General features: G+C 38.3%; 1 protein-coding gene across 2 annotated transcripts in view; it reads right to left on the bottom strand.

Moving 5' to 3' along the window:
- Positions 1–13,811, bottom strand: part of RAB7A (RAB7A, member RAS oncogene family) — a 51,401-nt gene that overhangs the window by 7,811 nt on the left and 29,779 nt on the right. The window contains exons 2-3 of one of the 2 annotated variants that reach the window (XM_027863825.1): positions 6,706–7,017; positions 2,286–2,346 (exon numbers count right to left, since the gene is read on the bottom strand). In XM_027863825.1, coding sequence (XP_027719626.1) covers positions 2,286–2,338 — 53 coding nt within the window. In that variant the 5' untranslated portion in view covers positions 2,339–2,346; positions 6,706–7,017. The remainder of the gene's footprint in view (positions 1–2,285; positions 2,347–6,705; positions 7,018–13,811) is intronic. The other variant, XM_027863824.1, reaches the window with a different exon arrangement.

Here is a 13,811-nt window from a genome sequence, read left to right as displayed (position 1 = left end):
ACACACACACACACACACACACACACACACACACACACACACACACAACAAAATAAATGCAAGGTAGGGAAGGTGGAAAGGATGGGAGGGAGTGGATAAGGGCAGCCAATAGATGACAAGAGTGCCACGTGTGAGGAAAGGGACCTTTTGGCTGTGCTGTAGCACAGGTGAAGAGGAGCTACAATGAGATAGAAAAATAGCTTGGGAACCAGGTTGTAAAATGCTTTAAAAGCCAACCAGCAGGTCGTATTCAATCTTGAGGGCAATAAGAAGCTGCTGGTGACTGAGTAAGAAATGTCAAATCTGTGCTTGAGAAAAAGCTCTTTGGCAGCTATGTGGAAGATGAAGGCACAGACTTGAGGCATGGAGATAATTGGGAGACTACTACGATGATCGAGGCAAGAGGTGATGAGGGTTTGGTCTAATGCAGTAAGTAGGTGACTTGTGAGAAGAGGATGGCTGTAACAACTGAATGAATATGTAGGGTGAAGGAGAGTGAGGAGTGGAGGAAGATGCAGAGATTACTAGCCTGGAAGACTGGAAGGATAAGGGGAAGGGCTGGGCTTTTTGGGCGGGTGGGAAGTGTTAGGGAATAAGATGATTCCTATTTAATACAGATTGGGTTTGAAATGTCCAACAGGCAGTTTGGTGAAGTAGGACAGAAGCTCAGGGAAGAAGTGGAGCAAGATATATAGTTCAGAATCATTTGCAAACATATTTAAGCTCACAGGACCTGGATGAGGTGACTGAGAGAAAGAAGAGTGCCTAGTAAAGAATCTTAGGGAACCAAAGAATACTCTTTCTCAAACAACTGCTATTTGTTTATAAAGAGTTAAGCTAACCAGAAAAAAGCCAAAAGCATTAACTTTTGATTTACGATCAGAGGATGATTTTGAATTGGAAAGAAGGCTTTATATCATCTAGTGAAGCCCCCTCATTCAAAGCTAAGAAAACTGAACTCGATCTGGAGAGGCTTGGTTGTACTCAACTTCAAAAAGAGCCAAACCCAGGTCTTCTCATCTCCTGCTGTACCTCACTACTCTGAAACTCATCGGAGCCACTGACTTATCTTGGACATGGCCTGTTTGCTCAGACGCTGGTGAAGGACGAAGGCAAGTGCTGAATCAGCAAGTTTCACCCCTAAATTTGGATCAAAAACCATTTGTATGTAGCCACCCTATATAAAGAACACACCTACCCTACAGAAAAGAGTATTATTTAAAATACTTAGTTTCCTGGCAACTTGGGCTTTAGTGTCCCACAGTCCTGGGCTTCCAACTGAATCATAGCACTAGAATGATCTTCTCATTCCACAGATGAGGAACCTGAGGCCCAGAGATAATAATTGATTTAACAGAGAAAACCTGCATGAATAACATGAGAGAACATGAAAGTAGTCCTTTCATGGAATTCACTGTGGAAAGTGTTTTCAATCACTAAATCTGGTTCATTGGTAGGTCAATACTACATGTGCGCAATGTTCTAATAAAAATAAGCAGTCAACCCTGACACTCCTGGGTTTTATATCATTTCTCGTATCAGATTAGCAAAGGGAACGTCATCTACATTGGGATGACAGCGGAAAGAACACCAGATTTGAAGCCAGAAGAATTTAGTGTTGGTGCTCCCATTAGATGACCAGGGACAAGTCATCACCTCTGAGCCTCAACTTCCACAACACTAGGAAGCAGACACACAGTGCTTACGGTGCACTATCATTCAAATACTTTGATTTCTTTCTTTTTTTTACTATGTACTTGAACACCACAGTATACACAAGCAAAAAAAGGTGACTGTATATGAATCCATGAACTTCTGTTATGAACACTTTGGATATACATCTTATGTTTTCTGAGTACTTTTGTGTTTGGTTGCTCTTTTTTCTCCTATCTTTATCTCCCTCCTCCTCCCCCACGTTCTCCCTTGTAACAAATAAGTTTAATTAAACAAAACCATTTTACACCTTGATTGTGCCTGAAAATGAATTAAAAAAAAAAACCCAACCTGATGAAGTATGCCACTCACTTGCTAGCAGAAAAGTGATGGTCTACAGGTGCAGAATGAGACACACAACTACTTGCTAAAAAAATCTCTTTCTTTCCCCAGGTTATACTAAGGGGAAATCAGTCATTCCATTATTAGAACAAGCAACTTCCAGGGTAGAGTATAAGAAATCCCATGGAGGGTAGCCTATCAGAGATACACTAATGAGGTCAGCTGAAGATAAAAGCTATGACAACTTAGGTCCATTTGGTAAAGAACCAGTCAGTCTTAAAAATGCTTACCCAGAATCTCCTAGAATGATAACTTTCAGCAACACTTTCTTCCTAGAGGTCATCTTTCAAGCTAAAAAAGAAAAGATAAGAAAAGATAAGAATAATATAAGTTTGATGGAAGTATAAACTTAAGTAACATTATTAATGTCAAGAAGACTCCAGGATAATTACATTTGATCCAAAGCAAAAGTAGCACCCTTTTTCGTTCAGAATCTATGCTTTCAGTAAGGGCAACTACCTGAACTGATGCAGATTTGCCAATAATTTAGTGTTAATAGAATCAGTTGTCCAAGTGACTTGCCTGGGGTTAAAAAGTTAGTCAATAAGCATTTATTAAGTGCCTACTATGTGTGAGGTACTGTGTTAAGCGTTGGGCAAAAACCAATTCCTGCAAAAAGCAGTCAGTTCCTGCTCTCAAGGAGCTCACAGTCTAATGGGAGAGACAACATGTAAGCAAACAACCATGTACAAATAGCATATACGCAGGACAAATGGGGAGGTATTCTCGAGGTCAGACACTAAGGAAGACTGGAGAAGATTTCTTGTAGAAGGTGGGACTTAAAGAAAGCTAGAGCATATAAGTGAGGTGGGGCTTGAACAGGGTCCTTCTGATGCCCAAGCCAACCCTCTGAATTACTGTCCTTCAATGTTGTTGTTGTTTGTCCTTTGTTCTTGAAGAGGCCCATAACATCGGAAAGGTGATGCCATGACTTGCAAGTGAATTGGATTTAAGTGAGGGAGGGCTGTGCAAAGTCACCAGCCTTACTTTCTCCCCCAGAGCCATCTGAATCCAGTGACAAGACACAGATAAAGACAAGGATGCCTGGAGATGGTACCCTGTCCTTCATTAGGTAAGAGCTTCATACTGAAATCTGTTCACTGCAGATATCTGAATTGTGAGCTTAAGATCAGGGTAAAATGAGTGGTACCAGCAATCTGTTATGGTACACCCACAAGGCATGAATTAAGTCACACAGAAAGAAATGCTTTTTCCAATCCAATATCTCAGAGTAACTAAGCTTGATAGATGGCGGTATTGGAGACACTCTTTTGGAGTTCTTACCCACAGTTAAGTGTAAAAGCAATATTCACTGAGCTCTCTTTGTAAAGACCAAGTGCAATACAGTAGAAGACAGAACACAGGATCTAGAACTTTTGTCAAATGATTTTTTTTTTTTTGGCTAGGCAATGGGGTTAAGTGACTCGCCCAGGGTCACACAGCTAGTAAGTGTTATGTGTCTGAAGCCAGATTTGAACTCAGGTCTTCCTGAATCCAGGGCCGGTGCTCTATCCACTGTGCCACCTAGCTGCCCCTCAAATGATCTTTGAAAGCAACATTCATCCTACATACAAGTCTCCAAGTGAAGATCACCACCTTTCAATCTACCTCAAATGTATCAAGAACTAAAAAGATGATTTCCCCCATCAAGTTCCTTATATTCAGGTCAAATGGCCCGGAATTTCAAGCCCCAGATCTGGGGGAAAAAAAATCAGCTGAAACTTAATGCCTAGGTAAAAAAAATTAGATATGCTGATATCTGCTCTGACACCGAACTTTTCAGACATCTGAGACTTACAGCCACTAAACAAATCAGTCTAAATTAAGACTAAAAGAAATCTAACAACCCTATCAGCAAGGTTGAAATCAATCAGTACCTCCTATTCTAGTGTAGTCACAAGCGGTAATGGCAGCAGACAAAATGATGTTATACCAAGTCCAACCTGCATTTATTTTGACTATTAGCATCAGGAGTCGCTCACCAAACAAGGCTGAGAGCATCAGGGGAATTTACCATCCCTGGTGATTAATACAGCTTGTATTCTGTGCTTCTCGCTGAACAACAGGCTAACTCTGTCTGACAAAGGATGCTGTGATGACAAGTAAGACTGGGATTTCTATGAGACTTTAGACAATATTTGAAAAAAATTCTACCTAGGCAAACTCCACATTCTCTATCAAACTATCCTGCTGGGCTCTAAGAGACCAATGTTTAGATAAATTAGAAAACAGAGCAGTGAGGTGGCACTGTGGGTGGAGAGTTGGATCTGGAGTCCAGGCCAGTAGAAGCTGTGTAACCCTAGGCAAGTCACTTAACTAGGAACTTAAAAGCCTGCCTCAGCTTCCTTATCAGTAAAATGGGAATAGCACCTACCTCCCAGTGTTATTGTGAGGAGAAAATAAGAATATCTGTAAATCACTTTGCAAACCTTAACATGCCACATAAATGCTACTATTATTAAATGATGTTTCTACGTAGAAAGTGCTCAAGTTTAGGTAAGATCAAGGTACATTTTTTTCTTTTTAAATGAAGGAGAGTTTCCTACCCAGCCAGGTATTCTGGAGAATATTCCTAGTCTCCTGAAAAGAAGCTGACTACATAAAAACAGAATATATTTAAAATGTCTTTCCTAAATAGGACACCTCATATTTACATAGCTTTTTTTGCAGGCCTATGGATATTTTATAGTAGGGGAACTCCCCGCATACATGTTAGATGTTAAGTGACTTTCCCATGGTCATACCACCAGTATGTGTCCAAGACAGAGTCTGAACCTAAGTTTTCCCAATTCTAAGGCTCTAACCACTTTATCAAATTGCCTCTTAAATAGTGCCTCATGGTTTACAAAGCACTACCTAACCATATTTTAGTGTTAGGGAGACAAGGTCAGAAAGATTAAGTGACTTGCCCTCAGTGGCAGTGGCTAGAGCACCAGGCCTGGAGTGAGGGTAAGGCTCATCTTCCAGGGTTAAAATCTGGCCTCAGACACTTACTAGCTGTGTGACCTTTGGCTAAACCCTATTTGCCTTAGTTTCCTCATCTGTAAAATAAACTGGAGAAGAAAATGGCAAACCACTTCAGTATCTTTGCCAGGAAAACCCCAAATGAGCTCATAGAAGAGTCAGACACAGGAACAACTACAACAACAAAACACAGCAAATACTAAAGCTGAGCTCCTCAGTGTCCACTAAGGGCACACATGTATCAACCGTCTGGCAGACCTACAGTCTGCTTTACAAAAAAATATCCTAGGGAATTCAAAGATTTAAATAGAATATCACTTGCTAAAGGACTATCCAGTAAGACAAGAGAAATAAAGGCAGCCTTTCCTCGTCTACAACTTGAACAAAAGATACTCGTACATAATTGTTCCTTTATCAGAAAAAAAGGCTAAAAAAGTAAATCTTTTTTAATTGAAAATATTTTTATTAATTTATTTTGATTTATCAGCAATCACTTCCATAAGCTTTTGAGTTTTACATTTTTCTCTCCCTCTCTCATCAAGACAGCAGCACACAATCTGATACAGGCTATACATAGACATTCCTATTAAACATATTTTCATATTAGTCATGTTATAAGGAAGAATTAGAACCAATCAGAGGAACAAGAAAGAGGAAACAAAACAGAAGAAAAAAAATGCTTTGAAATGCATTCAAACTCCATAGTTCTTTCTTTGGACATGGATAGCATTTTCCATCATGAGTCTTTTGGAGATGTCTTAGATCCTTGCATTGCTGAGAAGGGCTAAGTCTACCAAAGTTAGTCATTGTACAATGTGGCTGTTACTATGTACAATGTTCTGATTCTGCTCACTTCACTCAACATAAGTTCATGTAAATCTTTCCAGGTTTTTCTGAAGTCAGCTGTTCATCATTTCTTATTAGCACAATAGTATTCCATTACATTCATATACCAAAGCTTGTTCAGCCATTCCCCATTTGATGGGCATCCCCTCAATTTCCAGTTCTTTGGCCACCACAAAAAGAGCTGCTATAAATATTAAAAAAGTAAGTCTTTAAAAGGGAAAAACAAAACCATAATCCCTTGACAAGAAAGCTAAAAAATTATTTCTTGGGAGGCTTCTCTGGATTGACACTTTTTCAGACTGCCCCAATTCCCACTAAAAATTGACTCATTTTCCTAAATAACTAAGCAACACACTTCTTTCTTTGGATCAAGCTGCTTGCAGTGAGGTGGCACAATGGATGAGTGCAAGGACTACGTCAGGAAACCCTGAGTTTAAATCTGACCTCAGACTTAGCTGTGTGACCCTGGGCATGTCACTTAGCTTCTGTTTGCCTCGGTTTCCTCAACTGTAAAATGGAGATAATAACAGCATCTACCTCGTAGGGTTGCTGCCAGGATCAAATGAGATAACATTTGTGCTATAACTGTTAGCCATTGTTATTAATCACAACTTGCCAGCTATAGGCAAACCTCTACATTTTTTTTTAAATAAGCAAACACTGTCTTTTGTTTTCTACCTCATAATTTCCCCAAGTGTCCTCTCCCTCTTGTTCCCAGAATCATTCTATGTAACAAATAGTATTTTTAAAGACAAAAAAAGAAAAGGGGGGAAATCAGCATGGATCAAGACACAGAAATAGCCTGAAAACATGCACAATGTGCAGCACCAGGGGGTGTACCTCATTCCTTGAAGGCTCCCTGCCGTTTAACAGGCAGCACTGCAACCACTGCCCAGCAGCTCTACCACTCTGCTACTCGAGTCTCCAGAAATCTCTGATCTTTTTCCTTCATTTAGTCAAACCTGATCCTTCGAGGTCTTCTATCCTCACACAGTTAACAGTCATGGCTCCTCCGAGCAACTTCCCCTGGTGCAGCTGACTAGGCCTTTCTTCTCATCTTTTAATGCCAAAGTTGTTGTGCTCTCCAATTGGGACTTGTCTTAGGAGGGAGGTACTTCTCTGGCCACCATCTGGCCCAGACAAAGTCTGCTCCTGTTTAAGACAGCATTATTTCAAATCTCTGCCCTTGAAGATAAGTGGAACATGGCAGATAACGATTTTTAAGGTACCATTATATCACCTTCTCAACATCCTATGACTTGCAGGTAACAGGTGACATATAAAAAGACTGGAAAGATTCTGCTGACAGCTTGAAAGTTCATCACTCAGTTTAGTCCTAGTCTTATTCTTAAATAACTAATCATATCTTGGACCATTTGAACAATGATAGCTTTCTGACCTTAATATTTACCTATGAAACAGGAAAAGGAGCGTGGTAGTTTTAACTCCTATCCATATGTTCTACAGCCAATTAAACCAGGTTGTCAATGGATATGAATAATTATCAAAAAAACTGCAAAGTTTTTTTTTTAAACTTTCAATCAATCTTTTAATGGTACAAAATCATTCCAATCACTGAAGGAAAACATACCAAATAATTACATAAAAACAAACAGCCAAAGTTTTCAACAAATACAAGTACAGAATAGTTGTTATGTTTTTATAAATATACTGAAACAAAAATAAACGAGCTGAGGAAAGCTGAGGCTGTTACTATAACAATTTATTCTTTCTTTGAAGCTGTTCATAAGCGATTACTATCACACAAGACAGAACCCTACTATTTAGGGGCATAGAGATTAAATCCCCTCCCCCAACAAAAATATTTGAGACTCACAGAACAAGTGGTGATAACATATAGCAAGACGACACTATGGATGACACTAGCAGTTTTCTAAGGAACCCATAGAGAAAGTTAACTCGAATGGTAGTATTTATGGCAAATGAGCTTTGTGTCTTTGAATAAAATTTTAAAAGATGCATTCTGATTTCTGCAGAAAGAAAACCACTTGGCCTTTTAAATTAACCTTTGTTTAAGACTAAAAAGTAATCAAAAGAAGATTACATGTGAAATATACAAGACTTTAACCAGGCCTTAAAAGGGAAAACTCAATTCTAAGGGATGATAGTAAAAACAAAACGTAATGTTAATTAGTTTCTTCTTAACAATGAAAAGAAATCATTTAAGAGAACACAGTCAGTATTTCACTAAAAGCACGGATAGAAAAGAAGTTATTCAGTTTTGAGCCTAAACTTGTACATCTCACAATCTAATATCATTCATTTTATAATGGAAGCAGATTTTTGGCATGGAGCTCGGACTTTTGTTATTACCACCTGTCCCAGAATTGAGTAGAGGTTATAGATGTGAAACGTAGTCAAATGAAGAGCAAAAGTGATTTAAGAAAAAGATGGTAATCTTGTCATGAAGCAATCTCCAGCAAAATGGAAAAAAGCCAACAGCCTAGGTTAAAAGAAGGGTACCAACCTATGTATCATTTAAATACTACAAATTAATATTTACACAATCCTAAGTGAAAATGAACTTTCACTGGAATACACCTCAAATAGTCAAGAAAACTGATAGTACCAGCAGACAGTATACAATAACAATTAGAGGAATCCAGTCCCTCTGGAAAACACTGATCCATTTTAATTGTGGGTTCATTGTTCTCCCTTTTGAAAGTAATATTCCTGAAATGGAAAGAAATGAGTTTGATAGTTTTTAGCATTGTCTCTATGTTGGGAAATGCAATTTTTCCATACTATAAACAAGCTGTCAAGCAGAAGCCAGAATATATAGAGATGGCACAGGACAATATTCTGTGATGATTTTCCTTCTCATGTCCAATAGGTTGCTCATCATAGCTCAGAAATTCCACTATAGTTTAAAGACATTTTCCCCTAGGTATCCAACTGCCTTATCATAAAGCACAGTATACCACTCAGAACTGCAAACTCTTAACAACCCAAAGAAAGACTGCTCCAAATAATAAGATAAATTAAAATCAAAACAATTTGTGAAGTTTCACCTCATGAGATGCCCCTGTTAGACATAATACCCTAAGGATACCCCCAAAGATACCCTGAAACTTTACTTTGCTGTAGATGTTCATGCACTGAGTAAGTGCTAAACAAATTGTGGCATATGAATGTAATAATATATTCTGTTGTAACAATTAACGAACATGGTGAAGACATACATGATCACCAACTACTGAGGACCAGGAAAAGAAAGTTCTTGCCCCCAAATCCTTGGTACTAACAAATTAGAAGAGGTGTGACCATCTGTTTTGCTGCTGCCCCCTAAGGAGCAGGGACTTTTCCAAATGACTTGTAGCTGAAACCTTCCATCTGTGACAGGATGTGAGCTCTACTGTCTCAACTTTTCTATTTGTATCCCCAGCACTTAGCACAGAGTGCTCTGTACATAATAAGTGCTTAATAAATGCTTCATTCATGTGGAAGGAAACTGAAATAGTGAAGTAAACAGAATCAGGAAAAGCATACACCAGGGTAACAATGTGCACAGAAAGAATATGCAGTACATGAATGCAATGGAGTAGAAGAAATATAAGAAATGATGCATGTGATGAAAACAGAAGCATGGAAAGATCTATGAATGAAGTAAGCAGAGCTAAGAAAATATATACAGTGACTATAACAAATGTAAATGGAAAAAAAAAATGACAGCCAAAAAAAAAAAGTAAATTTAACAAAATTATAAAGATCAAGCAGGACTCAAATGAAGAGATGTGAGAGGTCACCTCCAACCTACACCTTGGCAAAGGTAGGAGGGCCACAGATGTTTCACACTGCACATGTTCTTGAACTTTCTCAATGGAGCAATCCGTTATAATGACTTTTTTCTTCTCTAAAAAAAAACAAAAAAACAAAAAACAAAAAAACCCTTTATTATTTGTCATATGGGATGGCTCAGGGTGGGAAGGCTTACATATACTGTGGTGAGGTAAGAAACAGAAAACATCAATAAAAATTTCTTAAAACAACAACTATGTACTATGAAATTAATGACCAAGCTTGGCCCCCAAAGAGCTATGAGAAGGCAGCTTCCTTCTTTCTTTGAAGAGGGGAGCAACTGTGACTATTTCAGACTACTTTGTGGAACTTTGTTTTCCACTCTTCTATTCTTCGTTATAAGAAAGGTCTTGGGGGCAAGGGGAAAGGGAATATATTAGGAAATGTAAATGATGTAAACTAAAAATATCTAAATTATAAACATTTCTTTGTCAGTCAGTAAACTAGCATTCATTAAGCATCTACTATGTGCCAGACAACTGTGCTAGGGATACAAAGAAAGGCAAAAAAACAGTCCCCACTCTCAAGCATCTTATGAAGGAAAACAACATACAAACTAGGTACAAATAAGATATCCAACAGGATAAACCGGAGTACTCTTAAAGGCTTCTTGCAGAAGGTGGGACTTTAGCTGAGGAAGCCAGGAGGCAGGGATGACGAAAGAGAACATTCTAGGCATGTACACCAGTCAAAGGACCCTGAGAGTCAGGTGTTTAGCCACCAGCAAGGAGGTCAGTATCAACAGATGATAGTATGTGAAGGGGAGTAAAGTGTAAGAAGACCTGGTGTGGAGGGGGAGAGGGAGGACTGCTTTGCAAGCCAGAGGATTTTATATTTGATCCTGGGGTAAACAGGGAACCATTAGCATAGGAGAGCGACATGGTCACATCTGCATTTTAGATCAATTTGAACTGAATGACAGATTGGAGACCAACAAAGGCTCCTTGCAACAGTCCCAGCCTGAAATGATCATGTTAAGTAACTGCATCAAGCTGATGGCAGTGTCCGAATGAGAAGAAACGTTACCAAGGTGCACTGGACTGCTGACTAGTTATGGGGGTACAATGGGGAAGGCTTATCAAGGACAGCACGTAGGCTGCAAGCCTGAGTAAGTGGGAAGATCGGCAGTAAAAGGGAAGTTATGAAGAAGGGATGATTTGAGGAGATAATGAGTTCAGTTTGAGACATGCTGAGTTTAATATGTCGATGGGACATCAAATTCAAGAAGACTTACAGGCAGCTGGAGACTACTGGTTGGGAGAGAGGTTAGGGCTAAACAAGTAGATCTGAAAGTCACCCACAAAGAGAAGATAAATGAAACCATGACAGCAGATGAGATCAACTATAGAAGGAAAAGAGAGAGCCCAGCACAGAATAATTATCAACATATTTTTTTCAAAGTGAAAAAAACAAAAAATTTCTACAGAGCTGTCATTTGTCAAGAGGCTAATGCTCTATTACTAACATAAATTCCCCTCTACCCCAGCAAAAAAAATTCAACAACTCATTAAGTGCCTGCTATGTGTCCATTTTATCTTCTATAAGCCTGCCCCTAGACATGAACTTCTTGACCTACCCTTAGTTCCTTGCTCCCCTAATTTGTTTATGATGTGGCCTTCAACATACACAAATCAAATATTCATTTGGAATCTGTGTATTGGTATATGGTGACATGTTGGTCTAAACCTAATTTCTGCCAAAACTGCTTTCTAGTTTTCCCAATAATTTTTGTTGAGCACTGAGTCACTGCCCCAGCAACAAGGGTCTTTGGGTATTAAGATTTGGTATTGCTAAACTATTTTTTCTCTACTTTCCCCCCTCAATTTTTCTTGAGATTACTTACCTTTTCTCTATCAGATAAATTATTTTTTTTCCTAGCTCTATAATAATGTAATCTTTTGGTGGTTTAATTTATATGGCATTAGCTACACGTTAACTTAGGCACTACTGCTATTTTTATTACATTGGCATGGCCTAGCCATGAACAACTGATCCTTTTCTAATTATTCATGTCTGTATTGGTATAAAGAGTGTAACTGTAGTTGTATTAATATAGTTTCTACATGTGCCTTGGTAGCTAGACTCTCTAATATTTTATACATTCTGTAGTTAATAGAATTTCTTTCTTATTTCTTCCTGTTGATTTTTGTTGGTAATATACAGGAAATTTAAACAACTTGTGCAGGTTTATTTTACAAAGTTATTGTTTCAGTTAATTTTAGGTGATTCTCTAAAGTGATCATTATCTTAAAAAAGTGTTAATTCTTTTCTTTTTGACGATGCATATTTTCTCAATTTCTTTTATTGTCGTATTGCTACAGGGAGCAGTTATATACTTATGTCAAATAATAAGATAACAACAATAGGCATCCTTATTTTACTCCCTCATCTTTTTGGAAAGGTCTCTAGTTTACTCAATTATATTTCCCTGGTTTGAAATAGATAAATACCAGCTCACACATGGGCATCCCTAATGTTCTGTCCTGGGCTCTCTGTCTCATTTCTCTATACTCGTCAACTCCCTTGAGTTCAATTATCTTTATGCAGATGACCTCCAAATCTATAAATCCAAGCTCTCTTGCTGCATTGCAGTCTTACATTACCAACTGCAAAGTGTCTATCTGGATGTCTCTTAGGAATGACATAAACTCATTGCTCCAAACTGAACTCATTTCTCCCCTAAACCTATCTCTAATCAAAACTCTGCCATTTTCTAAGTGTACATTGAGGAGATGCCCATCAATATGGAGATGGCTGAACGAGTTGTGGTATAAAATTGTGATGGAATTCTATTGTGCCGTAAGAAATGACAAGCTGTGCCGCTGTGGCATCTCCTGAGCGGGATCCCCTGACCTGGTTTGGCAAAAACAGACACGATTAAACCAGTCTTTCATCTCCCAATGACATAGCTGGTATTTTTTTGTAGATTGGGGGTGGGGGGACTATGGAAGCAATTTGAAAAGAAAAAAAGATCACTTTATTAAAAAAATTTAGAAGCAAAATTCATATTCAGAATTTAGTGAGATAGTTACATACTATATGATAGCAGTAAATTAAATCAAGTATTTTTGATTAGTGATTTTAGAAAAATACATTCCAGAGTACTTCTTTTTTTAAATGAATTTATTTTGATTTATCATCACTTCATTAAGCTTTTGAGTTTTAAATTTTTCTCCCCCTCCCTCCCCAAGACTGCGCACAATCTGATATAGGCTATACAGATACGTTCCTATTAAACATATTTTCACATTAGTCATGTCCTAAGGAAGAATTAGAACCAATAGGAGGAACCACCAGAAAGATGAAACAAAACGAAACAGAAGAAAAAAAAAACAGCAAATAGTAGGCTTCGATCTGCATTCAAACTCCATAGTTCTTTCTTTGGATATGGATAGCATTTTCCATCATGAGACCACTGGAGATGTCTTAGATCCTTTCATTGCTGAGAACGCCTAAGTCTATCAACATTAGTCAGCTCACATCATGGCTGTTACTAGGTACAACGTCCTCCTGGTTCTACTCACTTCACTCAGCATCAGTCCATACGAGTCTTTCCAGGTTTTTCTGAAGTCTGCCTGCTCATCATTCCTTATTAGCACAATAGTATTGCATCACATTCATATACTACGACTTGTTCAGCCATTCCCCAAATGATGGGCATCTCCTCAATTTCCAATTTTTTGCCACCACAAAAAGAGCTGCTATAAATATTTTTGTACATGTGGGTCCTTTTCCCATTGTATGATCTCTTTGAGATACAGCCCTAGAAGTGCTACTGCTGAGTCAAAGGGTATGTGCATTTTTATAGCCCTTTTGGCATAGTTCCAAATTGCTCTCCAAAATGGTTGGATCATTTCACAACTCCACCAACGATGCATCAGTGTTCCAATTTCCCACATCTTCTCCAACATTTATCATTTTCCTGTTTTGTCATGTTGGTCAATCTGCAGAGTACTTCTAATACAAAGTGAAACCAGGACAAAAATACTCAACCCAGACAACATGCTATTAGTCTAAATATAGTCTATCCTTAACATAAACTACATCCCAAAAGTGAGAACCCTCTGAAAGAAAAAATAGATATATATTGAAAAAGTAAATGCACAAAGTTACCAATATAGAGATAG

The sequence above is a fragment of the Vombatus ursinus genome, unplaced genomic scaffold (genome assembly GCF_900497805.2).
Source record: "Vombatus ursinus unplaced genomic scaffold, bare-nosed wombat genome assembly UNPS02014773.1, whole genome shotgun sequence".
NCBI lineage: Eukaryota > Metazoa > Chordata > Mammalia > Diprotodontia > Vombatidae > Vombatus > Vombatus ursinus.
Note: the sequence above shows the minus strand (reverse complement) of the source record. Positions and strands in the feature narration are given on the sequence as shown.